The sequence below is a fragment of the Mastigoproctus giganteus genome, chromosome 9 (assembly GCF_048544385.1).
Source record: "Mastigoproctus giganteus isolate SK-2022 chromosome 9, ASM4854438v1, whole genome shotgun sequence".
NCBI lineage: Eukaryota > Metazoa > Arthropoda > Arachnida > Uropygi > Thelyphonidae > Mastigoproctus > Mastigoproctus giganteus.
Genome location: NC_143583.1, coordinates 94,386,799 through 94,412,482, shown reverse-complemented (window position 1 = coordinate 94,412,482; position 25,684 = coordinate 94,386,799). Strand labels below are relative to the sequence as shown.

General features: G+C 39.7%; 1 protein-coding gene across 1 annotated transcript in view; it reads right to left on the bottom strand.

The window, feature by feature from the left end:
* Usp30 (ubiquitin specific protease 30) overlaps window positions 1-25,684 on the bottom strand; it is a 268,673-nt gene that overhangs the window by 86,422 nt on the left and 156,567 nt on the right. The window contains exons 5-6 of the mRNA XM_090381070.1: window positions 6,750-6,872; window positions 2,681-2,740 (exon numbers count right to left, since the gene is read on the bottom strand). Coding sequence (XP_090237196.1) covers window positions 2,681-2,740; window positions 6,750-6,872 — 183 coding nt within the window. The remainder of the gene's footprint in view (window positions 1-2,680; window positions 2,741-6,749; window positions 6,873-25,684) is intronic.

Below are 25,684 nucleotides of genomic sequence, written 5' to 3'. Positions count from 1 at the left end.
AAAGTAACTTGTACACCTACTCCCCCCCCCCACTCCTCTCAAAACCAATATACTGTCACAGAAGACTACAATATGACTTTCAGCATACAGTCCCTCCCATTGTGCCTGGACAGACAAACACAAACAAATGCATTCTGACCTAGCTCACATTTTTTCAACATGTCCCTATATTTACTCACCAAATTCTCCTTTTGTGTGCAATTAATATTAATAGTACCAATAATAAAATAACAGCCTTTATAGTCCTTAAAAACCGACAACCTGTTTGCTGCATATCACTTTGTTGCTTCAGGCAGATAGTGTCTGATGGTAATCCACTTGCTGAGACTACACAAGAGGGGGCATAAATTCAAGTTGGGGAAGGATGGTTGCAGAACAGATGTGTGGAAGTTTGCCTTCAGCCAATTTTTTTTTTTTTTTTTTTTTTTTCTTAGGAGCATTAGCAACTAAGGCCATATTGCTCCAGGGATATGCAGTGGTCATTCCCTGACCTTTCCGTTTCCTCCGTATTTGGTGGTCACGGGCTCGAACCCCAGTCTAATCAAGAAGTGTGTGCTACGCACTGCTGCTCCTGCCCACCTGGCTACGGAGGCCCCTTATAGTAGATATAAACTAGTCTATAATTCAGTAAAAAGGAGGCAAGAAAGCAGATTACGAGACATCTTTGGTGAAGGATGCGAAGAAAAACAGCAAAGACTTTACTTATGTAAACCCTAGAAGGAAGAGGATGAATCAAATTAGTCCACTTGATATCGATGGTTTGACTATTGACAATCCTGCTCAGGTTGCTGACAAACTGAATGAGTATTTTGAATTTACATTCACACAAGGAATTTTTAGGGATGGAGATGCTGGCAGTGCATCAAATTCTAACAGGGAGCCGAATGATTTTGTGATAACTGAGAAGAAAGTGGAAGAGAAATTGTTGAAACTAACCAAAAGAAAGGTACTTGAGGTGGATGGGATCTATATAATTATATGAAGGGAGGAAGCAAAGAAATAAGCAAACCTTTAGCCATAATTATGAGAGTATCCTTCGATTCAGCAGAACTTCATGCACACTGGTGATATGCAGTTGTATCCCCAATTCACAAAGGGGAATCATCAATGGGTAACACAAATAATTACAGGCCTGTTAGTTAAATTTCTGTTCCAAAGACAGTAATGGAGTAACTGGTTAAAGAAGCAATGAAGGAGCACCCAGACAAGGCTGCAGGTATAGTGCAGACACAGCATAGGTTTGTTAAGGAGAAATCTTGTATAATCAATTTGGTTGGATACTACATGTCACTAAAGAACTGGATGCAAAAAATAATTTTGACATCATATGCTTAGATTCCGGGAAAGCTTTTGATACAATTGCACATAAAAAAGAATGCTGTACAAAGTGCAGCAGTATGGACAAGTTGCTGCTCTGGATAAAGGGATGGTTGAGTGGGAGAAGACAGAGTGGTAATCAGCGGACATTGATCTTCATGGACTAATGTTATTAGTGGAGTCCATGTTGGACCCATTGTTGTTTCTTATATTTATCAGTGATAAAGATGAAGGCTTATAAGGCTTAATATCCAAGTTTGCAGATGACAAAGGTTGGTAGGGTGGTTAATGACAGTATGCTACTGCAACAGGATCTAGAAAAGTTAGGCAGATGGGCTGAGAAATGGCAATTGAAGTACCACATATGGGTAGCAGTAACCTCAGAGTAACAACCAATTATGTAGTACTACACTCAGCATATTAGAAAATGAAAAAGACCTGGAGTAATTGTGCAGTCGGATATGAAGTTCTTTGAGCAATGCAGACAGGCTTCCAGGACAGCTCACGGGGTTTTATCAATGATATACAGGAAGTTTTCTAGCAGGATTGAAGAGATGATTAAAGAGAATATTGTTAGGCCACATCTTAAGTACTGCATACAGTTCTGATTTTCTCATTTTACGAAGGATGTGCAGCTGCTGGAATGAGTTCCAGTTCAGTTCTTCAAATTACAACATCTGGAGACTCAGCACCTGCAAGGTGATCTGAGTGGATTCTTTCTCTTGCTCAGACCCCATGAGGGGGCACAAATTGAAATTAAGCAAGGTTGGTTACAGAACAAATGTGCAGAAGTTTAATTAGTGGGCGATTTATTGCTGGAACAAACTTCCGTCTGTTGTGGATGCTGGTAGCTTAAATAAATTAAAGAATGAACTAAGCAACTATTGAAGGGAATGAATAGATGAAATGGAAGGTGTCTTTTTTTCAGTGATGCTCTATAATCTTGCTTTCTTGCATCATTTGCCATGTTAATGCTAATATTTGTTTTATTCTCTCAAGCTTAAATTGGAGGAATGTTAACTGCAACTAAATATTAATACAGGAAGCAAAATTAAACTTTAGATATATGTGCAAGTCCAGTTTTCTGTTGACCTGTTCTGAGTTTCTATTACAAATGAATTAAGAACTGGTACAGGTTTTGAAATGTTCTCTTTTGGAAAAAGAGTGTATGTAAGAAGTTCTAGCACTATTTCTAATGATGAGTATGAGTTCCCCACAAAACCAACAGTCATTTAATGAACATATTAAAATTTTAATTACATTTCAATTAAGCCTATTAGACATTTGAAATATATTTTCTCTTAAAATAAGGCAGTGTATATAGAATTTTACAATTAGATAGAAATTAGAGGAGCACACTTACCCAGTGATGTGTTGGTATTGTGAGAGAGATACTATCAAATGTATCATATCGTACAGGATACTGAAAAACATTTAAAATATATATTTCACAGAATCATATTTATAAATTAATTTGTCTTTAATGTGAATTTCATATCTTCAATTCAAAACTATTTGTTATTTATACATGCTTATAAGGATATATTAAAACTATTTATACAACACTATTTATTTTATGAATTAAATCATAAGTTTCTTACTACAGTCATTTCTACAATATAATTCAAAGGATATTTTTATCCTGACCTATGACATATATGAAAAGTTTCTGACCTGCCACAGAAAAAATGAAGCAATTTAAAAATTAAGCAACTTTAGCTTTAGCATTAGTAGAGGCATTTGATGCAAGAAAGCAAGCTTATGCAGCATCAGCCAAAAAAAAAAAAAAAAAAAAAAAAAGTAACATAAATAAATAAAAATAACCACTTCCACTTCACCCCTCTGTCCGTTCGAAATACCTGTCCAGCTGAGCCTTAAACTTATTTAGGCTATCAACTTCCACGACAAGGGATGGAAGTCTGTTCCACCCACCAACCACCCGCTGGCTAAAGGCAAATTTCCGCACATCTATCCTACATCTGTCTTTCCTCAATTTGAATTTATGCCCTCTCAGGTGATTATTCTGAGCAAGAGGAAGAATCCCATCAGCATTGAGCATGCTCAAACCATTCAAGGCTTTGTACACCTCTATCAGATCACCTCGCTGGTGCCTAGTTTCCAGACACTGTAATTCGCAAAACTTAAGCCTTTGTCCGTAAGAGCACCCCTTTGTCCCATTCACCAATCTAGTTGCCCTTCTCTGTATTCGTTCCAGCAGCTCTACATCCTTCTTGAAATGAGGCCTCCAGGCCTGTATACAGTACTCTAGGTGTGGCCTGACCATTGCCTTATACAAGGGAATAATCACCTCCTTATCCCTGCTAGAAAAATTCCTATATATCATTGACAATACACCATGAGCTACTCTTGCAGCCCGTCTGCACTGCTCAGAGAACTTCATATCTGCCTGCACAACCACCCCCAGGTCCCTTTCATTCTCTACCACTGTCAGTGTAGTACCACAGAGTTGATACGTTGCTCTGGGGTTGCTGTTTCCCATATGTAGTACTTTACATTTGTCAATGTTAAACTTCATTTGCCACCTCGAAGCCCATCTGCTCAACCTTTCCAAATCCTGTTGCAGCAGCATAGTGTCGGTAGTGTCCTTGACAACCCTGCCAACCTTCGTATCGTCTGCAAACTTGGACATTAAGCCTGATATACCATCATCAATATCATTTATAAATACAGAAAACAATAAAGGACCCAATACTGAACCCTGAGGGACTCCACTAATAACATTAGTCCACTATGAGCAGTGTCCATTGATTACCACTCTCTGTCTTCTCCCCCTCAACCACCCCTTTATCCATAGCAGCAATTTGCCTCCAATGCCACACTGCTCCAATTTGTGCAGCAGTCTTCCATGTGCAACAGTATCAAAAGCCTTTCTAAGATCCAAGTATATAATATCAAAGTTATTCCCTGCATCCAGTTCTTTTGTGACTGCATCATAGTATCCAATCAAATTGGTCAGGCAAGACTTACCCTTAACAAAACCATGCTGTGTCCTAGCTATAACTGAAGTCTTGTCTAGATGATCCTGCAGTGCTTCTTTCACCAGTGCCTCCATTAATTTTCTGGGAACAGAAGTTAAACTCACAGGTCTATAATTACTTGTGTCAGCCTTTGATCCCCCTTTGTGAATTGGGGTCACATTTGCACATCTCCAGTCCATGGGTACCTCCCCTGAGTCCAAGGAAGCTCTCATAATTATGGATAAGGGTTTGCTTACCTCCTTTGATGCCTCCTTTAATATAACTGGATAGATCCCATCCACCCCAGGTGCCTTTCTTGTGTTTATCTTCAACAATTTCTCCTCCACTTTGCTCTCAGTTATTACAAGATTCTCTAGCTTACTGCTAGAGTTGAATACACCTCTGGCATTCCCCTCGCTGAATAACTCCTCATGTGTGAATGTCGATGCAAAATATTCATTTAGTTTGTTAGCTACCTGAGCAGGGTCATCAACAGTTGACCCATCGATCTCAAGTGGACCAATCTGATTCATCCCCTTCCTTCTAGAGTTTACATAAGTAAAGAACTCTTTGCTGTTTTTCTTCGCATCCCTTGCCAAGGATCTCTCGTAATCTGCCTTCGCCTGCCTAACCTCCTTTGTAACTTGGTTACAGATCAACTTGTATCTATCATAGGCGTCTGTGTCACGTGTTAATTTGTATGTATCCCATGCATTTTTCTTCTCTGCCATATGCCTCATTAGTTCATCTGACAACCATTTAGGCCTAAACCTTGAACAATATTTCTTAGTTGGTATGTAAAGCCTAGTAGCTTCCACGATAAGTTCTTTGAATGCTTCCCATTTTGAATTTGCTGTTGGCAATATCATCAGTTGATCCCACTGTATAGAATTTAAATACTGTCTCAGTCCATTGTAGTCGCCTTTACGAAAGCAATACCCCTTCCCTTTACCCCTAATGGTAGTTACCTCTTTGAGTAACTCCCACTTCAGCACACTGTGATCACTGCCACCAAGCGGTTCATTTATCTGCAGATTCTTAATGCATGAAGAATCACTACTGATAATCAAATTAAGAGTATTACTCCCTCTAGTTGCCTCCCGAACATGCTGATGTAGAAAACAATCATCCAATAAATCCACAAAAGCCTTGCTACTGTGTGAGTGACCAGCCCCCAAATTCCAGTCAATATCTGGGAAATTAAAATCCCCCATTATAAGACTCTCTGATTTACTGGCCCACTCTATTTCTCCGAACAGTCACTCTATTTCTCCGAACAGTTTCTTATTATACTCATCAGAGTCATTAGGCCTATAGCACACTCCTACTCTCAATTTTGATCTCCCAATGCTTATGTCACACCAAACTGACTCGACACTGCACTGTCCAACGATGTCGACTGGCTTCACTTCCTTGGATTTTATGTGTTTTTTAACTAATAGCATAACCCCTCCTCCCTTCCTATCCTGTCTATCCTTTCTGTAGACATTGTACTCCCCAAATTGCAGTTCTGCATTCCTTATATCTGTGTGACACCACGTCTCTGATATCCCAACAATATCTGCCTTTGATGTTTCGAGCAATACCTCAAATTCATTAAATTTATTTACTAAACTTCTAGCATTGGTGTACATGCAAGTATACATGCACCTATTTCTATTCTTAACTACCCTAACACAACCCATGTGTTTACTTGTACCCCAATGATTCCCAGCAGTCTCTGAAATATCCTGCATCTTATTTTCCAGGCTGCGGCTCATTCCAATAGAAGCAGTGCAAGAATCACTTTCACCTCTGCCAATGGCTACTGTTAATCTATTAGTCCTTGTATCCCCCCAATCTAGCAGTTTTCCGACCCACCTAACATTGCCTCGATAGCATCAGCAAACATTCTTGCACCCTTCCTATTTAAGTGTATCCCATCCCTGTAGAAGCAGTCTCTCCTGTTAACAAGTACAGACCAGGCTGAAAAAAATTCTACCCCTTGAGCCCTGCACAATCTTTCCAGGGCCGAATTGATTGACAGGGCTCTCATCATATACTCCCTCCTATCGTGTCTGGGCAGAATTGCAGACACTTTCAATTTCAACCCTAATTCACGGTTTTTTTTCATCAGTGACCTGTACTTGTCAAGTAATTCCGCCGGTCTCCTACTCTTAATGTCATTAGTGCCAACGTGTACAACTATATCACCTTTTATGCCCTTAAAAGATGATATCCGCTCTACAACGTCATCAACTTTTGCCCCTGGCAGACATCAACTTGGCAGACAACTTCTTGGCTGTAATTGTTATTCATTGCTCATGCAGCTTAAGCTTGCTTTCTTGCATCACATACCTCTTCTACTACTATTACTACTACTACTACAGGTTCCAAATTGCAAATTAATTTTGGCTAAAACTTAGCATGATAATAAAATAGTTATTTTAAAATAAACAAATTTAGTCAATTTACCTTGTAACTACACTTCCTGCATTTTAACTGACTGGCCAACAACCCTCTAGTTGGAGAAGAATACTTTAGATGTCGAGGAACAGATGACTTGGCAATTATATGATGAATATCAGTAGCATTTTCCTTCAAAAATAAACCTCTTTTTAAACTTTTACAGAAAGAAAACAGTATTTAATGAAATGTAAAGTTTTCCCTATTTACACGGTTTGACAAATTTAAAAATATTATAGAATATTCATGCTCAAAAAAAAAAAACCCACAAAAAACAACATCAGTTGTCCAAATAAAAGAAAAATTAATTAGTGCTTGTTGCTAAGGCAAAAGGTCAAAGTTTCACTAAGCAGAAAAAAAAACTGATTTCCTTAAGTATTTCTTTTGACATGTGCATAAACATGAAACTAGTCATTCACATTACACATATACTAAATAGGTAACGTGAATGATTCTCTAAATAAAAACAGTATAATGTTAACCTGGGATATAACAGAAGAACATGTCTTAATCTGATTTTTTGGGTACTGATATATCAGAGATACATACTATGAGTTGAAGGGGCTGAATCCTTAAATAGAAATTAGGCATAGAAGCAAAGTAAGAAACAAATCGAATGCAACCGATTTAGTTTAGTTTTATCCACTATCTTGAGCAAACATCACATAGAAACACAACTATCTGGCATCTATAGGGATTGGGTGCTGCCAGTTATGCGAGCATTACTCTTAAAGGAGCCTATTCTAAACAATGAAATACCACAACATGAACTTTTTAGTCACATTAATGTATACATCGTCATCATTATCCAAAACTGTTGCATGTAATAGGTGTACAGGTCACTATGACTGGAGGTTAAAAAAAAATCATCTCATATTAGGGCCACAAGAGAATTAATGATACTTTGGTATCGTGTATAGCATGTTCAGTGTCTAACAGCACCAGGGGTTTCCCCCATCTCTGCATAGCATACATTGTCGTGTGATACAGAACACTGTAGAGGCCAGAGATTTAAAAGTGTATGGATATTGTAGTGTTGTGTACCGTTCTTCATCTGACCTGTTAGCCATTGGGCCCCTGGTGGGGCCCACCATTTGCCACACTATGCCCCTGGGAGGCAGGTCAGGTACACCAGTTTTAGATATTTACTCTGTATGGTCCTGCCACCTAGTTTCCAGAGATTTCAGTGGCTAAGACCTAAAAAAAAAAATGCACACTAGGATTGGGTTTGGCCAAAAGGAATATAAAGATTAAAACTTTGAGTGTCGGGCTCGGTAAATTTTGATGTGTTTGACGCTATTAGAGAAGATAGAGGGAGGAGAAACTGAAGGTTGAGGGGAATGACAGAAGTATGGGGCCAATAGAGAAGACAACTCCAGGAGTCAATGGGGCATGCTAGTGCCCCACCAGAGGGAAAAGAATGGTTGGCAGGGAGTTAAAGTGAATCGGGTAAGAGCACCCTATTCAGACCGCCAGGTGGCATTGGTAGCGAAGCTGAAGGTCATAGCTCTTGTCCTGAGGTGTCACAGATCCTGGAACAGGTGCCATCCAGGAAAATTGGTGGAAGGGCTAAATCAGGTAGGTTCTGTGGCGGTGGTAGGGAAGAGTCCTAATGCCTTCTGAAGAGGTCTTGGGCGAATTTAGAAAATGCAGCATAGGTGTCCTCTGATTCCGGAAGATATTGTTCATGGAGTCTCGGATTGAATTGAATTTTTCATATCAGAATGCACCGAAGGTCCTCATATAACGGGCACTGATACATCAGATGCTCCCATGAGTCGAGTTGGCCACATTCATTTTTTTTTTTTTTTTTTCATTTATTGAGTAAAGAGGCCCCTAGTCAAAAAAAATCTGGCAAATCCGCTATGCATATAGAAATATGTATAGTACAGTATACAATTATTTACAATACAAATTTCACATTCATATTACAAATCAACTGTACTGTGCAATGGTCAACCTATCAGCTACAGCACAACCTGGCAAGTAGGCTACAACAGAAACCGATGAAGAGACACTTTCACAGTGAGCACAAGCATCACATCGTAGAGATTGATCATTGCCGGTATTCTCCAAAAGACAGAGTTCAATGAACAGCCATTGACCAGCAGCCAGAGGGCTCAACAGAATTACTCATATTAACCAGCAAAATAAAGCTGGAAAAAGGCGTTATTGCAGGATCAAATCCAAGAAAAACAACTAAGGTAAACTGCATTGGCAGGAGCAGAAGTGGACACCCACCCATTAAGGAAACAGAGTAAAAACATCCTGTCCACCTCTGCAAAGAATTTTCTCTTTTCCTATATAAAAAATAACATACTATTCCATGTAAATAGAACAGGGTACAGTTGACCAATTCATCCATTATTAAACCTTAACTCTTCCAATTGCAAAAGTATATTCCTTCTCACGAAGACTGAATTTGCAAAATTTTGAAAGGCAATAAAATTTTTCCTTGTTTTAATAAGTAATGGCTCAATCCCATCCACCAGATGAGTTACATTCAACATTATTCAGTAAATCCAAATGCAAATCTGCATATTCCAAACAATTAAACACAACATGTTCCCAGATCACCACACGTACAGTTGCATCTTGCTACGATTCCAAGACTATTCAGTTTAGCAAAAAATAATCAATGACCTGTTGGTAAGAAAGTAAAATGTAGATTTGGTACTAACTAGATTGGTTTAATATAATTCACACCATTAACACAAGGGAAAAATTTGAATGTTATTCTACCTTTTTTTCCAAACAATTTCATCTGTTTTGCCATTTTTGTAAAAGGAGGTCCCAAATCCTCTTCTTTTCATTTCTCACATCATTTAAAGTGTTAATTTCGATGTCCAGCAACTCGAATTTTATACCTCTTCTCAAATAAACATAACTGCAAATCAAGTGGCATTTTGCCGGCTAACACTTGCAAAGCTTCTGTGGAAACTGTTCTGCAGGCCATAACCATTTTGAGTAACATCACTCGATGTATGGAATAGAGCCTTCTGATGTCGCTTACTTTGATTGCATAGCCAAACCAGATAGATGCAATCATGCATAATAATCAGCAAAAAAACGCAATCATAAATCAAATGGAGTGTTTTCCCCTTTATCTCCCATTCCACCTGCATTATTCTTGAGATCATTGCAATAAATTTCTTCATTTTCTTTGATATATAATTAATATGAGGGATAAAGGTCAAGCCACTAGCAATACACATTCCCAAGTATTTATTCATTAACACCTGCTGCAAAGAAATACCATTCAACCGTACGATGGAGGTCTACTAAGTGCCAATTTACCCTTCAACATCATGATTTTAGTTTTGGATGTAGAGATTGTCAATCTATGTAAATTACACCATTTTCATAATTCTTTCAATATGCAATCAGACCTAATTTCAAGCTCCTTTCTGATGTTTCCGTGCAGAAGTATTACCATATCATCTGCATAAGCTATTGTGCATGAGTGGTTAAATTCTCTCTTGAGCCAATCTTCCAAAACCAAGTTCCACATTAAAGGACCAAAGACAGATCCCTACGGACAGCCTTGAGCCACATGACACGTAATTGATCCAAAATTCGACTTACCTGTTACTGTGCGATCCCTAAAGTAATCTTTAATTATAGAGAAAATATTAAAAGAACATTTAGCAATGCACAACATCATCAGTACACTGCCCCAACTAATGGAATCAAAGGCACCAGAAAATTCTACAAAAATGACAATGTTCTAGATTAACACATGGGTTATCAGCCATGTTATCATTAACTATAAGGTGATCTAAGATTGCACTCATGGAATCTTCCCAACTACGCATCTCAGTGATGCCCTTGCCAATAGAATAAATAGCATTAGCAGCTGCTCTGAATTTGCCAGTACAAATTTTATAAACCAATCCCCAAGGGTCATTATTTCCTGCTGTTTTCACCAACATTTTCCAGCAGTATATATTTCTGTTTAGCGATAGCATGGACATATTTATTACAAAGACTTTGATAGTCTTTCTTTAATCGAATAACTTCCAAGGCACTTTCCCTACGTTTACTCTTCTGAAATTGCTTCCTAGCCTTATTAACCTGTTTTTTTTTTCAATAGAGTAAGCTGAGGTGTCCACCACTTAACTGGGCTATGTTTTATCTGTTTCCATTTCATAGCAGCTACACACGCATCATATATAAGTTTTTGCAAAAATCCCAGAGTTCTCACCTGTCATGTTAGATAACTCAGAGATCGAAATCATGGCCCGCTGAAGACTTCTCTCAAAGTTACTCTTTATATCAGCTATATTACATACGTATTCCACCACTTTATATTTCACTCTAGCTCTTTATGATAATCTCCATTTTATTATCTTTTCTTATATTTTTTTTTCTAATTTTATATGTTCTTCTTGTGGAAAATACTAAACTAAATAAAATAACTTCGATATAAGAAAAGAACATATGAAACTGTGAACCAAGTATACAGCTTTTATAGCACTCTCCAGGCAATGCAATTGGCCCATGTTGTTGTTATTTGGTTTTTTTTAGGAGCATTAGCACCTAAGGCCATATTGCTCCAGGGATATGCGGTGGTCATTCCCTGACCTTTCTGCATCCTCCATTTGGTGGTCACGGGCTCGAACTTGGCCCATGGTTCAATCACTTTGCTCATATCAATCAGCTCTTTATTTCACGTACCTTTCCTTTTAAAGCACTCATTTATTGACTGCAATTGAATGACCATATACTTGCATTAAGGCACAACACTGCAGTTCATTTTGACGCAAGTTTGTGTTTTGGCAGTGAACATGTGATGCTATCAGAGATGGACTCGTCAGTCAGTCAGTAAATTATAAAGCCAAAATGGCTTAAATTCTGCATGAATTTCAGGTGACTATCATACAAGGTGACTATCATATAATATTGGAGCTGGAAAAGGAATTAGAAAATGTGAATTGGAATATCATCGGTTTGGCTGAAACAAGAAGAAATGAATCACTTATAAGTTTATCAAGTGGAAATCTGCTATACACCAATGGAAACAGTGAAAGGAGTGAAGGTGGAGTTGGGTTTCTGGTCCATAAAGATTTTAAAAACAACATTTTGGAATTCAAAAGTACATCACCAAGGGTGTCAAGACTAATACTCAAGATTTCTAAGAGGTACAAGCTAAAGATTATAATGATTTATGCACCAACATCGAGCCATGATGATGAAGAGGTTGAAGAAATGTACACTGAAATTGAGAGTCTTCTAGATGAGCAGAAAACCCACTACACTATTATTATGGGGGACTTCAATGCTAAGGTTGGAAAAAGGAAAAACAGCGCAGAAAGAGGAACTATAGGAAATTTTGGAATTGGTGAAAGAAATAAAAGAGGTGAAAGACTTGTGGAATTTGCAGAATCTCAAGGAATGTCAGTAATGAACACTTTTTTCAAGAAAAGGGTGAACAGAAAGTGGACATGGAAGAGTCCAAATGGATTAACAACTAATGAAATCGACTTCATCCTCACTAACAGAAGATATATTGTGAATGATGTTATCGTCCTGAATAAGGTAAATGTTGGAAGTGATCACAGAATGGTAAGATGTACACTTGATATAGATGTAGGAAAGGAAAGGAAAAAACTGACTCGAGTAAATAATACAAAGGTCTTTGAAATAACAGAGGAGGAGAAAAAGCAGTATGTACTGGAACTTAAGAACAAGTTTGAGCTTCTGCAGACTGCTCAGGACCAAGATATCGACGAGGAATATTACAGCTTTCTGAAAATGATAAAGCCCAAGAAACCTATAGGGAAAAATAAATCCAAAGAAGAAAAAATTAGTCAAGAAACACTTGTCATGATGAACCAAAGACGACAAATGAAGAACAAGAAAAACACTGACAGGGAGAAAATTGAGTATACTGAGTTATGCAAAGCCATTAGAAAGAGACTCAGAGAGGACATAAGAAGATTTAACACAAGAAAAGTAGAACAAGCATTAAGGGAAAACAAAGGATTTAAATCAGCAGCCATGAGCAGTAATACAGAAAGACAAATGATACTGAAACTGAAGAATAGCGATGGTGTACTTATAAACAGCAGAGAAGGCATAATTCAAATAGCAGAAGACTACTATAGAGAATTATACAAGGAGCGAGGGAATGATACCAGCAGTGGGGAAGATGGATTGCAAAGTAGCAACACATACGACATACCCGATATTCTTCCTGATGAGGTAGAACATGCATTGAAGAATCGGAAAGCCCCGGGGGAAGATGAAGTTACTGTAGAGTTGTTAAAATTGGGAGGAAGAGACATAACACAAAAACTGGCAAGGCTCTTCACAAAGTGCATTAGAAAAGGTGTGATGCCTAAGCAGTGGAATAATGCAATCATAGTTTTGCTGCATAAAAAAGGAGATAAATCAGAAATTGGAAATTATAGACCAATTAGCTTGTTATCCCATATCTACAAGTTGTTCACAAGGGTCATTACTAACAGATTAGAAAGAATACTTGATGAGAATCAACCGAAAGAGCAAGCTGGCTTTAGGACAGGATTCTCAACTATGGATCACCTTCACGTAATATCACAGCTAATGGAGAAAGCGAATGAATATAAAACACCATTATGCCTGGCATTTGTGGATTATGAAAAGGCATTTGACTCCATACAGCATAAGGCAATGTTCCGGGCACTGGAAAGACAAGGCATAGATACTCCATATATTATGATTTTGAAGAAAATATATGAGAGTGCTACATCCTTTATTAGACTAGACAAAGACAGTAGCAAATTTAAAATCGAGAAAGGAGTTCGACAAGGAGACACAATATCTCCGAAGCTCTTTACTGCTGCCCTTGAGGAAGTTTTCAGAAGATTAGACTGGTCGCAGAAAGGAGTCAATGTGAATGGAGAGTACCTAAACCATTTACGATTTGCAGATGACATTGTGGTCATAAGCCACGATCCCAAAGAATTAGAGGAAAATCTTAATCAGTTATGCACAGTTAGTAAGGATTTTGGACTAAAGATGAATATGGCTAAAACAAAAGTAATGATGAACAAGTATGCCACGGAAAGGGAAATAATGATTGAAGGAGCAGTAATTGAAAAGGTGGAGTCATATACTTATCTGGGACAAGTTATTAGCTGTAATAATGATAAATGGCTGGAAGTCAAGAGAAGAATAAATTTTGGATGGATAGCATTCAGGAAATATAGTCACATACTGAAGAGCAATATCCCAGTCTGTCTGAAACGTAAAATAATGAATCAATGTATACTCCCCACCACGACTTATGGAAGTGAAACTTGGGCACTCACCAAAAGAATGGAAGAGAAGCTGACACAGCGAAAAATGGAACAAATTATATTGGGAATCAGACTGTTAGATAAGAAGAGAAACACATGGATTAGGCAGCAAACTCAAGTAAAGGACATTCTTATCAAAACTAAAGAACTAAATGGTCTTGGGCAGGACACATAGCTCGAAGACATGATGACAGATGGACTAAGAAAATAACAGAATGGTACCCAAGAGAAGCTAGAAGAAAACCTGGAAGACAAAGGCGGAGATGGATAGATGAAATTCATGAGTTTTTGAGTAGTAAATGGATGGCCAGTGCTCAAAACAGAAGGAACTGGAAAGTTGCTGGAGAGGCCTTCATCCTGCAGTGGATTGAAAATGGCTGATGATGATGATGATCATACAAGCCTCACCTACTGTAAAAAGTTGGAATGCATCAAAATGTTCTTTAAAATGTAAATGCACCTTATAATAACATTATAATCAAATGATTATATTATGATGTTATCAAGTATTACAATTTCCATCCCTGGAAGCAAGTATTAAATTGCAAAAATTAAAAACACTAGTGCTTAAGTATATTTGCAAAATTAAATAATTTATTAATACTAAGAGTGTAAAAGGTTTTCTACACAAAGGCATTTCAACTCACAAAATAAAATTGTTTAATGTTGATTGTGAATCTGTTCAAGGATAGTATTAAAATGGCATAATGATGCAAATGAGTAAACTTTGTCTGCATTAGCTAAAAAAAAAAAAAAAAAAAAAAAATCTCATATTATTCTCATCATCAAAAAATGCATCTGACTGCCAAACTCTGCCTCGGACATCCTCTCTGGAAACTTAATCCAAAGGTACATAACACAGTGCCCAGAGGAAAAAAAATTCTATAGCTGTGCCCTCTGGTTCCTTTTTCAGTTACCAGCAAAAATATTCCTCCCTCAGTTATTTTAGTAATCCCTCTTAGGATTATATATACTTCAATAAAATCTACCCACCTACCACCTATAAGGTGTCTAGTTGCTAACCTCTTCAAACTGTATCTTCTAAGCCAGTGGTTTCGAACCTTTTTTTAATAACGGCACCCCTAAGTAATTTATTTTATTTTGTGGCACCCCTACTCAATTTTCTGCCTGTTTGTTGATCCGATTCTCTCTCTCTCTGTATATAGTATATATCCATATACATATATACAATATTAAAAAATATATATATTATATGATATTTAATACAAAGACTTTGATGGTCAGAATGGAAAACCACCAGATTCTGTCAGTACCTTGTGATGAAGGAAATCACCTGCAGAAGATAAGACATTCCGGTCAATAACTCGGGAACCAAGCATTTCCGGAACTATGTTGATATAAAATATTTTTTTTGTCTACATAAGAGGAACTCATTCCTGAAGTTACGCCGTGTATTTTTGAAACACCCTGTATATACATACAGTGGAATCTCGTTAATACAAAGTTCAAGGGACCTTATTTTTTTTTTTTTTTTTTGGTACATACTGTATATCTAAGAATAATAATAAATAATAATATCACAAATAATTTAATATAATAATATAATAAAAATAAAACAAAAACCTTGTCTAACAATACGGTAATAGGAATAACATATTTTTTAAAGATTTTATTTTTTATGAAACCCCAAACATGAGATATTAGAAACTACAGTACTTAGTACCGTGGTTGAGTTGGAGGTTGAGGAGACGAAAGAAGATATTCGTTGACATTAGACTTGAACTTCTGTAGACTGTAATTTTCAGGAAATACGTATGAAGGAAGGTTGTTCCAGAAAACGGCAGTTGAATGAATGAACGAGGAAGATAAAAAGTTGGTCCTGTGAGTTTCAAGTTGGACAGTAAATGGATGTTGTCTGGTAGCGGCATGTGTTTGGACTGTTTTGAGAGCGGGAATTATAGAAGCCAATTCAGAAGAACAGTGCCCATGGAAGTATCTGTAGAAAGGTATGCAGCAGAAACATTATGTCTACGAGATGGTGAGTGGAGAGAGACTGTTGGAGAGGAGTCATTAATTAACGTAACTGCCCTCTTCTGAATGGAATCTAGAAGCCTGAGAGGTTTTGGGGGCACCGCCCAGATGTGGGAACAGTATTCCATGGTAGGGCAGATTTGCGATATTACTTTTCTCTAACTTTTCTTCCAAACAGCTGTTCACAGAGTGAACAGCTGTTTAGAAGAAAAGTAATGCCGAGAGCGAAAGAGAAAACAAAGTTTTTTAGATGCAGAGGAAGCAATATTTGTAATGTGCTCATGCCAAGAGAGATTAGAAGTCAGGGTAATCCCCAAAAAGGGATATATCATTTTGCCTAGAAATCGGAGTGTCACCAAAGATAAGCATAGGAGCAAAAGAATCCTTTTTGGAAGATATAATACAAGACTGAGTTTTATAAGGATTGAAATCAACTAAGTTGTCTTTGATCCACTGGAAAATTATCTGGAGATTGGCATTTAAGGAACTGGTAGCAGATATTCGAGAAGTTGAAGCTGATTGAGCAGGGCAAGGTTTCTCAAAATGGAAAGTGGAATGCAATGTGCTATCATCAGCAAAACTATGCATAGGATTTCCAGTCAATGGAAGGTCATTAATATACAAGAGTAAAAGAGTGGGGGAAAGAACTGAACCTTGGGGGACACAGCATTAGAGGAAAAGTTAGAGGACATCTACCATCACCCTCAGTGAGCGATCAGAAAGAAAACTGAATAACCAATTACAAAAAACAGTTGGCAAACCATAAGATGGAAACTTGTTTAGGAGATCTTTATGCCAAATCGAAAGCCTTTGAGATGTCAAGAGCAACTGCTTGTGTTTCACCGAACTTTTCCATTGAATTTATCCATAAATGGGTAACATAAGCCAGAATATCACCAGTGGATTGAAACTGACGGAATCCATACTGGCGATCGTTGATCAGATGAAAGGCTTCTAGGTAGTTCAAAAGTTGGCGGTTAATTGATTTCTCCGTGACTTTTGAAAGAGTAGAAGTAATTGCAATGGGACAGTAATTGGATGGGAGGGATTTGTCACCCTTATTAGGAACTGGCTGGATATGAGCAAATTTCCAAGCAGAAGGAAAAACACATTTGGAATAAGAAAGTGAAAAAAGGCGGCAAAGAACAGCAGTAAGTTCAGGAGCACATGTTTTGAGAACAAGTTGAGAAATACCATCAGGATCAGGAGCTTTCTTAGCATCAAGATTCATCAAAATCCTTCTGACGTCCTTTTGACGGAAGACCACAGGAGTCATTGAATGCAATGCGTTGGGAATGGTGGGAGGTGTTTTACGAAGATCATTAATACATGAATTGAAGAAATATGGGATGCTAGCAGGTCAGCTTTATCCTTGGCTGAAGTTGACAACAGAACCAACTGTTTTTGACAGAGGTGGGAGCAGAGATGGGAAAAAGTTGCGGCCAACAGCTTTGGCAAGAGACCAGAATGCTCAGCTACGATTAGGGTAAGAAGCAAGTTTTCTACTCTTAGCCTGTTCAAAATCTAGTTTGGACTGATTAATAACTGCTTTACAATTGTTGTGAGCTTTGGTGTAGGCAGAAAACGAAATTGAAGAATTGGAAACAAAACCATCACGATATGCAACATTCTTCTCTTGAACAGCCTTAGCACATTTACTGGAAAACCAAGGTTTAGATAAAGGACGAGATTTTAAAGTGGAGTGTGGGATAAAGGATTCCATTCCTACAAGAATAATTTCACTGGCACGATCTGAGCAAACATTGACATCAGAAGTTTTGAAACAGTAATCTGACCAAGGGAAAGAAGAAAAGAAATCTCGCAGGTTATCCCATTTTGTATTCTTGTAATGCCACACAATACGAGGTTGGGAATAGCCATGAGATAAAGGCTCCATTGGAGATGAGACAATCACCAAGTTGTGATCTGAGGTGCCTAAAAGGCCACTCACTTCGACGGTGTACTTAAGAAGGGTTGTTTGTGAGAAAAAGATCAAGCATGTTGGCTGTATAGTTAGGATTGTCCGGTATTCTTGCAGGTAAATGAACAATCTGTGCAAGGTCATTAGTAATGGTAAAAGTCTCAGCATCTTGACCAGCTGGGTCGGTGTGACTAGAAAACGGAAGCCAGCTGGAGTTGTGAACATTAAAATCACTAAGGAAAATTATCTCACTGTTAGGAAAGTTGGACTGGAGAAAGTCAAGTTGCAAAGAGAGGAAGTCAAAGAGCTCCAAGTTGGGAGAACAGTAGAGACAACAGATGAATTTGACACAATGAGGTAGAGAGATTTTAAGCCGTAAAAGATCAAAAAGAGGAGTTTCCAAATTACCAAGTCTCTGACAGGGAATATTGGAATGGACATATGCACAAGTACCACCTTTGATGCGAAAGGAATCGTACAGCGAATAGTTTGGGCAAATGAGATGAGCAGTAGTTGAATCAACCGCTAACTGAGATTCTTGTCAGAAAAAGTACATGGGGTTTGGCAGACTGCAAGTAGAAATGGACATCATTGAGATTTGAATCGAGACCATGTATATTTGTGAAATGAATTAGGAAGTGTTTGGAAGGTTTGTTTGTTTGTTTCGATATTTTCGGCACATTAGCAGCTAAGGCTATAATGCGCCAAGACTATGTAATATTTAAAAAGTTTAAATTCTTGGTGACCTAATTAGTAAGGCCACCGTGTCCAGATATATAGTAATGTAACAGTAGCATAAATTAAATACAATTAAAAACTTTTATTGACTTAAAATAGCTAAAAACAGCAGACACATTGTCATTGTCAGATAAAATCTGACTGAGTGTATACGGCTCAGTCAGATGGTTAAAAGCGGTAATACGGATATTGCTAAAATTTGGACAGTCAATTAAAAGGTGTCTGATAGTTAAAGTTGTGCCACAGGACACACACATAGGAGGGTCATCAGCCCTCAGCAAAAACGAATGAGTCAAATGATTATGACCTATGCGGGTCCGGGCAAGAACAACTTCCTCCTTACGATTCCTGCGCAGACTAGACTGCCACGGTTCAATTACAGGCTTTATACAATATAGTTTATTCCCAGTCTGTCTATTCCACGAATCCTGCCATTGGGAATGTATCTTCTGCTGTATTGTTTTCCTGTAGTCTGTATAGGGGACTGACAGGCTGCGATTATTATTGGGGATTGCTGATTTGGCTGCGGTGTCAGTCAAATCATTTCCCCTAATCCCAATGTGGCTGGGAATCCAGCAAAAGCAGATGTCATATTCGCGTTCATGGAGAACGTGAATCTTCTGCTGAATGCTAGACAGAACTGGATGAGGATTATACCTCACGGATATTAAAGCCTGTAACATGCTAAGAGAGTCAGAATATAAAATGAACCGATGGTATTGGCATTTACTAATATGATCCAAGGCTAACTCTACAGCGTGCAGCTCTGCAGTAAATATGCTGCATTCAGAGTGAATCTGCTCTGATATAGTGCTGTCTGTAAAGACAGCAGCAGATCCCACATATGATTCCGACTTCGAACCGTCTGTGTAGACTGGCGCGAAGTCGGAATATTCAGTTCGGTGTGCTGAATGAAGCTGCAGGTAGACACATGATGGAGTGTCCGACTTTCACCAGTTTCTAAGCGACAAGTTGCATGCCGGGACACGAGCATGCCAGGGTGGAAAGGGTTGCTTTGATGTTTGGGCAACCTTGTCTACCTTGATATTAAGTTCATTGAGTAGCTCTTGGAAACAAATACCAAAAGGACGATTGGCAGTCTTACGAGTATTGTACAGGTTTTCCCATCGTGGCTCAAAAACGAAGGGCCACGTAGGATGGTCTGGCAGGGATTTCAGTTTTAAAGCGTACTTTAAAGACAACTGCTTACGTTGAAACGATAACGGTGGTTCGTTTGCTTCGACGTATAAACTCTGGACAGGAGATGTTCGAAATGCTCCAGTAGCGATACGTATAGCCTGATGATGGACAGGATCCAGCCATCGAAGTACACTGTCTCTGGCTGAAGAATATACTTGGGACCCATAATCTAATTTGGGTCGCACAAGTGCACGGTAAAGCCGTAGAAGGGTGCATCGGTCTGCACCCCAAGATAAGGAGGAGAGCGAGCGGAGCATATTAAGGGCTCTTGTGCACTTTGTGCGGAGTTGACGAACATGATCCAAAAAGGTCAATTTTTTATCGAATATGAGTCCCAAGAATTTTGTGTTGACTGCTACTGGAATAGCATTTTGTCCGAGCCTTAATTCAGGTTCAGGATGAAGATTACGCTTGCGACAAAAGTGTACGCAAATGGTCTTCTCCGGCGAGAACCTGAAGCCATTAGCAAGTGCCCAGGAATTCAGACTATCAATGGCTTTCTGCAGTTGTCTTTCAATAACCCTCATGTTGCACGACTGGCAAAAAATGCTAAAATCATCAACATAGAGGGCACTGTTTACGGTTGGAGGAAGTTGTTCTGTGATGGAATTTATATTGATGGCAAAAAGCGTGACACTTAATACTGATCCTTGTGGTACTCCCTCCTCTTGGCTAAAGGAGCGAGAGAGTGAGGATCCCACACGAACTTGGAACGATCGATTGGCTAAAAAATTTTGAATAAACACAGGAAGATGCCCTCTTAGGCCTAGGCTATGTAAATCTTTTAGAATGCCAAATCTCCAAGTTGTGTCATACGCTTTCTCCATGTCAAAGAACACCGACACCAAGTGTTCGCATTTTAGGAAAGCATCCCGGATGGATGCTTCCAATCTAATAAGATGGTCCAAAGTGGACCGGTTCCTTCGGAAGCCGCACTGGATGCTGGAGAGAAGGTCATTTGATTCTAAATACCATATTAAACGAGAATTGACCATTCTCTCCAGGATTTTGCACAGACAGCTAGTCAGAGCAATAGGACGATAATTGGTGGTGACTTTTGGATCCTTTCCTGGCTTAGGAAAGGCAAGAACGATTGCCTTTCGCCAGGAGTCCGGAAACTGCCCTTCCGTAAAGATTCTGTTATACAGAAAGAGCAGATAATCCATAGATTTTGGTGAAAGATTTTTAATCATTTCATAATGGATGCCATCTGGTCCAACAGCACTTGCTTTGGAAAGAGTGAGGGCTCTTTTCAGTTCTTCTATAGTGAATGCCCCGTTGTAGGGATAGAGGCCCTTGGTCTTAAAATTAAGTGCTTGCTTTTCCAGTTTATGTTTAAGGACCAGGAACTCTGGGGAATACGAAGATGTTGCAGAGATGTTAGAGAATGTTTCCCCAAGAGCATTAGCTATTGCAGTTGGATCTGCAATAGCGCATCCATTATAATCTAGGATTGAAGAAGGGTGGGATGTATATTTTCCCTTCATTTTCCGGATTTTATCCCAGACTACCTTAGAGTTGGTAGACTGGTTAATAGATGATGTAAAACGGATCCACGATTCCTTTTGACTCTGACGGCGGATATCTCATGCTTTGGCTCGTGCACATTTAAAGGATATAAGGTTGGTCGTGGTAGGATATCGGCGGAATATCCCCCATGCTTTATTTTGAGCTTTTTTGCTGCTGTGCATTGTGAATTCCACCAAGGTTTAGGAAATGGTGGAAACCGGGCAGATGTTTTTGGAACAGCATTCGCAGCTGCTTGGACAATATTTTCTGTGATGTACTTAACTGCATCATTGATAGGCTCTTGACTGACTGTGCTAAGATCAAAATTTGCCTGATGTTGGAAGGCAGTCCAGTCAGCCTGATCAATCTTCCACCGTGGTAACCTAAAAGGAAGACATGGCCTCCCACTGTGTAACAAGGTTATCATGGGGAAGTGATTGCTTCCGTATGGATTCTCCTCCACTTCCCAAGCGAGTGAAGGGAGTAGAGAAGGGGAGCAGATAGAAAGATCAATGGCAGAAAAAGTACGGGTAGGCATGTGGAAGAACGTGTTTTTTCCAGTATTTAGAAGGGAAAGGTCATTGTCATTGAGCATACGCTCAATGACTCGTCCCCTTCCGTTGATGTTAGCACTACCCCACAGGGTGTTATGTCCGTTAAAATCCCCGAGAATTAAGAAAGGGGGAGGCAGCTGCGTTAGAAGATCATCAAGGTCTGCCTGGGAGATGTCAGTTCCAGGCGGCAAATAAATGGAGCACACAGTTAATAAAAATCCCACTGAAAGGCGAATTGCGACAGCCTCTATGCTGGTTGTAATTAGCAAGGGCTGCACTGGGGTCTGGTTACCCACAAGGATAGCCAATCCCCCATGTACAGAGCCATCCGCAATTCTATCCTTTCGAAAAACTGTGATGTTGTGCATGGTGGGATCATCATTTGCCTTTAGATATGTCTCCTGCAAGCAAAAGCAAACTGGCTCGTGCTTTTGCAGGAGGGCCTTGATGTCATCGATATTTCGCCGGAATCCACGACAATTCCATTGTAGGTATTTAGCCATTATTTTGGCTTGGTGGGTCCATCAGGCGGCTTCCGAGGTGCTGAGGGCTTACTTTTATCCGTCTTGGATTTATCTTTTTTGGGAAAGAATGGACGCTGTCCCGTGTCCATTTCTTCCTCCGCAAAGAGTTCCAAGACTGAATCTTCGGGTACCTCCTTCTGCTCGACATCCATCTTATCTTGGGTGCTATGGAGGACTTCCCCTTTTTTATTCTTTTCTTTCATAGTTACCTTTGGAACTTGTGAAGCATTAGGAGGTACTGATATAGGAGTGGCAGCTGATTGGTCCTTCTGTGTAGGTTTTTGTGAACTTAAGAGATAACACGCGATGGGAGTGAAAGACTCCTTTGGAGGAATGGTCATGTCCGTCTGAGTTCCGACGGAACATCTCCCTGCTACCTTCTGGGCGTAGGTAGGTTTATTGATATTCAGGGGTTTGACCGATTTCCTTGCCTCCTGGTATGATATATTTAGCTCTGCCTTCAGCCGTTGAATTTCTTTTTCTTCTTTCCACCTCTGGCATGCTCGTGAATAGGCTGGGTGTTCGCCTTCACAGTTAATACAGGTGGGTTTTACGGCTGAACATGCTGTTGTTTCGTGGTCCTTTGCACCGCATCGAGCGCATGCAAGGACTCCACGGCAGGCCATTTGAGAATGTCCATACTTCTGGCATTTAAAACACCGTAAAGGGTTCGGAACATATGGACACACTGAGCAGTTGATGTATCCAGCTTTGATCTCATCAGGAGGTTTAGGAGAGTTAAAAGTCAGGATAACGCTCCTGGTTTTAACAATTTTTCCATCCCTTCGCGCAGTAATTCTCTTGACGGCAATGACTCCCTGTGGTTTTAATTCGGAGCAGATTTCCTCCTCGGTAACGTCGAGAAGGTCCCACTCCGAAATGACACCTCTCGATGAATTGAGCGTTCTGTGTGGTGTCACTGTTATAGGGATTCCTCCGATTGATGTTGTTCGGAGTAGATGTTCAGATTGCCTGTCATTTTTAGATTCAATTAAAAGGTCTCCAGAACGGAGCCTCTTAACCGATTTGGGTGAACCTACTAACCCATCTAACCCTTTTTGAATAAAAAAGGGCGACATTTTACCAATCGGTTTTTCACTGGTGGAATGTATAATTAGAAATCTTGGGACCGGCCCTGATGGTGTTTCAGTTCGCTGCCTCTTTGTCGCAATAATATTATCTGCCTCTCCGTCTATGTTTTCAGATAGGGACTGGGTTGGGGCCCCTGAAGAAGTTAGTTTATCAGGATTCATAGAGTTTTTTATATGGTTCAGTGCCCGGGCTCCCCACCCACCACGGAGCCCAAAGGGACGCCCACTACCCAGCATGCAATAAATGCGCTCGGGAGCGGGACGCCAGGGCTACCCAGACACCATACCCGCACCGCCGCCAGCCTGAATCCTGTCCCTCGGACCATGAGGGTAGGGGCGTGACATTGACACGGTTGACCCTCGCAGGCGAACCTACTAGCCGATTGATCCTAGCCGGGCCTTCCAGGACCACCCGTCTTGTCGAAGCAGGGGCCAAAGTGGTGTATTGAAGCTGGGCCCCTCAACCACCAGGATCCCCCTTTCCGAATTTCCACGGGTCGCAGCGCACGGCAAACACGTCGGATTCCATTGATGTAAGCCCGGAACCTAGGCTGTGGGCGTTGGATCCCAGTGATGCTAGTCTGGAAGTCCAGCAGCGTCACTGGGAGGTCCCCTCACCACGTACAGGTGCCCACGTCGAGGGATGTTTGGGAGGTTTAGATCTTTTCACAGATAAGCTTACTCTATTAGTTTGACAATTCATGGTGTATTTAATAGTAAGAAAAAGTGTGTGTGGGGGGGGGACATGCTGTATGAAGTAATAAAATTTTTGGATATGGCGTACACATGGTAAGAATATACCCAGATCCTTGACATAATGTGGCTTCGACAGTGGCCCCTGCATACACACGACTCAGACTCCCTCCAGTCACTATCTGGCAGAGTAGAGGTAGCAAGATTATACCCTAGCTGATTCGGAAGACTCCTAAAGAGTTACCAATAGGTTCGGTCCGGTGTACTAACTAGTGGCCAGCCTGGAAACATCATTTTAGAGCTGTACCCTCGAAATATTATTATTATTAGCTATATGGTGCAAGGAAGCCTGAGGCTTATGCAGCACCAGCCAAAAAAAAAAAAAAAAATTACCGAATTACCCCAAAAGAGAGAGAGAGAGAGAGAGAGAGAGAGAGAGAGAGAGAGAGAGAGAGAGAGAGAGAGAGAGAGAGAGAGAGAGAGTCAAAAGGGAATCACCAAGAAAAAGAAGAATGATGATATCCAGCTCAGGACCCTGGGTGTGCCAAGCCCATACTCACCAGATGTGAGCCCCCGGGGTTATAAGGAAGATTGGATCTCGCCATGATGTTCATCATAACCTCAAAAGTCATCAGTGATACTGAATGTTGGAAGAGACAGGGAAGGGTTGACCGGAACTTAGCTCTGGAGACTAAACAGATTCCACCACTTCAAGCCTCCAATAAGCAAAGTGGTGGTTTTACACCGGTTGACGAGAGTCATCTACCACCTAGTTTTGCTTGGTAACACACAGAGGGGTGGCATTCCTCCGTGTGGTGTGGGCGCCACATCTCGACCCCTGCTTACGTTGATTCCCACCTGGGTGGTCACCCACAGTGTGCTTATGCATGGAGGTTATACCCAGGATCATTTGTAAGATAAACTAAGAGAAAAGCAATATTAACAGAAATGAAAATATTGTGCAGTATATATTTTGATATATACAATATTTTAGTATCACAGTAAAAATAATTACAATCTTAATATAAAAGGAAACATACAAACCATTAACTTTTTAATAAATTAATCTAATTTAAAGAAAGAATCCAATGTTGTTTGCACAGTGTTTGTACTATATGCTATATGCATTTTTAACTACAGCACAAACTTTATCAAATGCAATAGTTGTTTCTTCATCAACGTTACTGCAGGCCAACACATTCTCTATTACGTTCAGTGCATTTTGGCCATCTTTTTTAGATGGCAGTGTGTGCACTTCTTCACTTTCGCTGTTGCTGGAAACAAAAACATCATTGTTTTGTTTGGTATCCAGCAGATCTTCTGGTGTTGGCATTGTAGTGGTAGCAACTTCATTATCCACCTTCACAAACTCTTCAAATTCGCCAACAAAATCCATATGCTCCTTCAAATTCCTCCATTCCTCACTGTTGCTATCATAT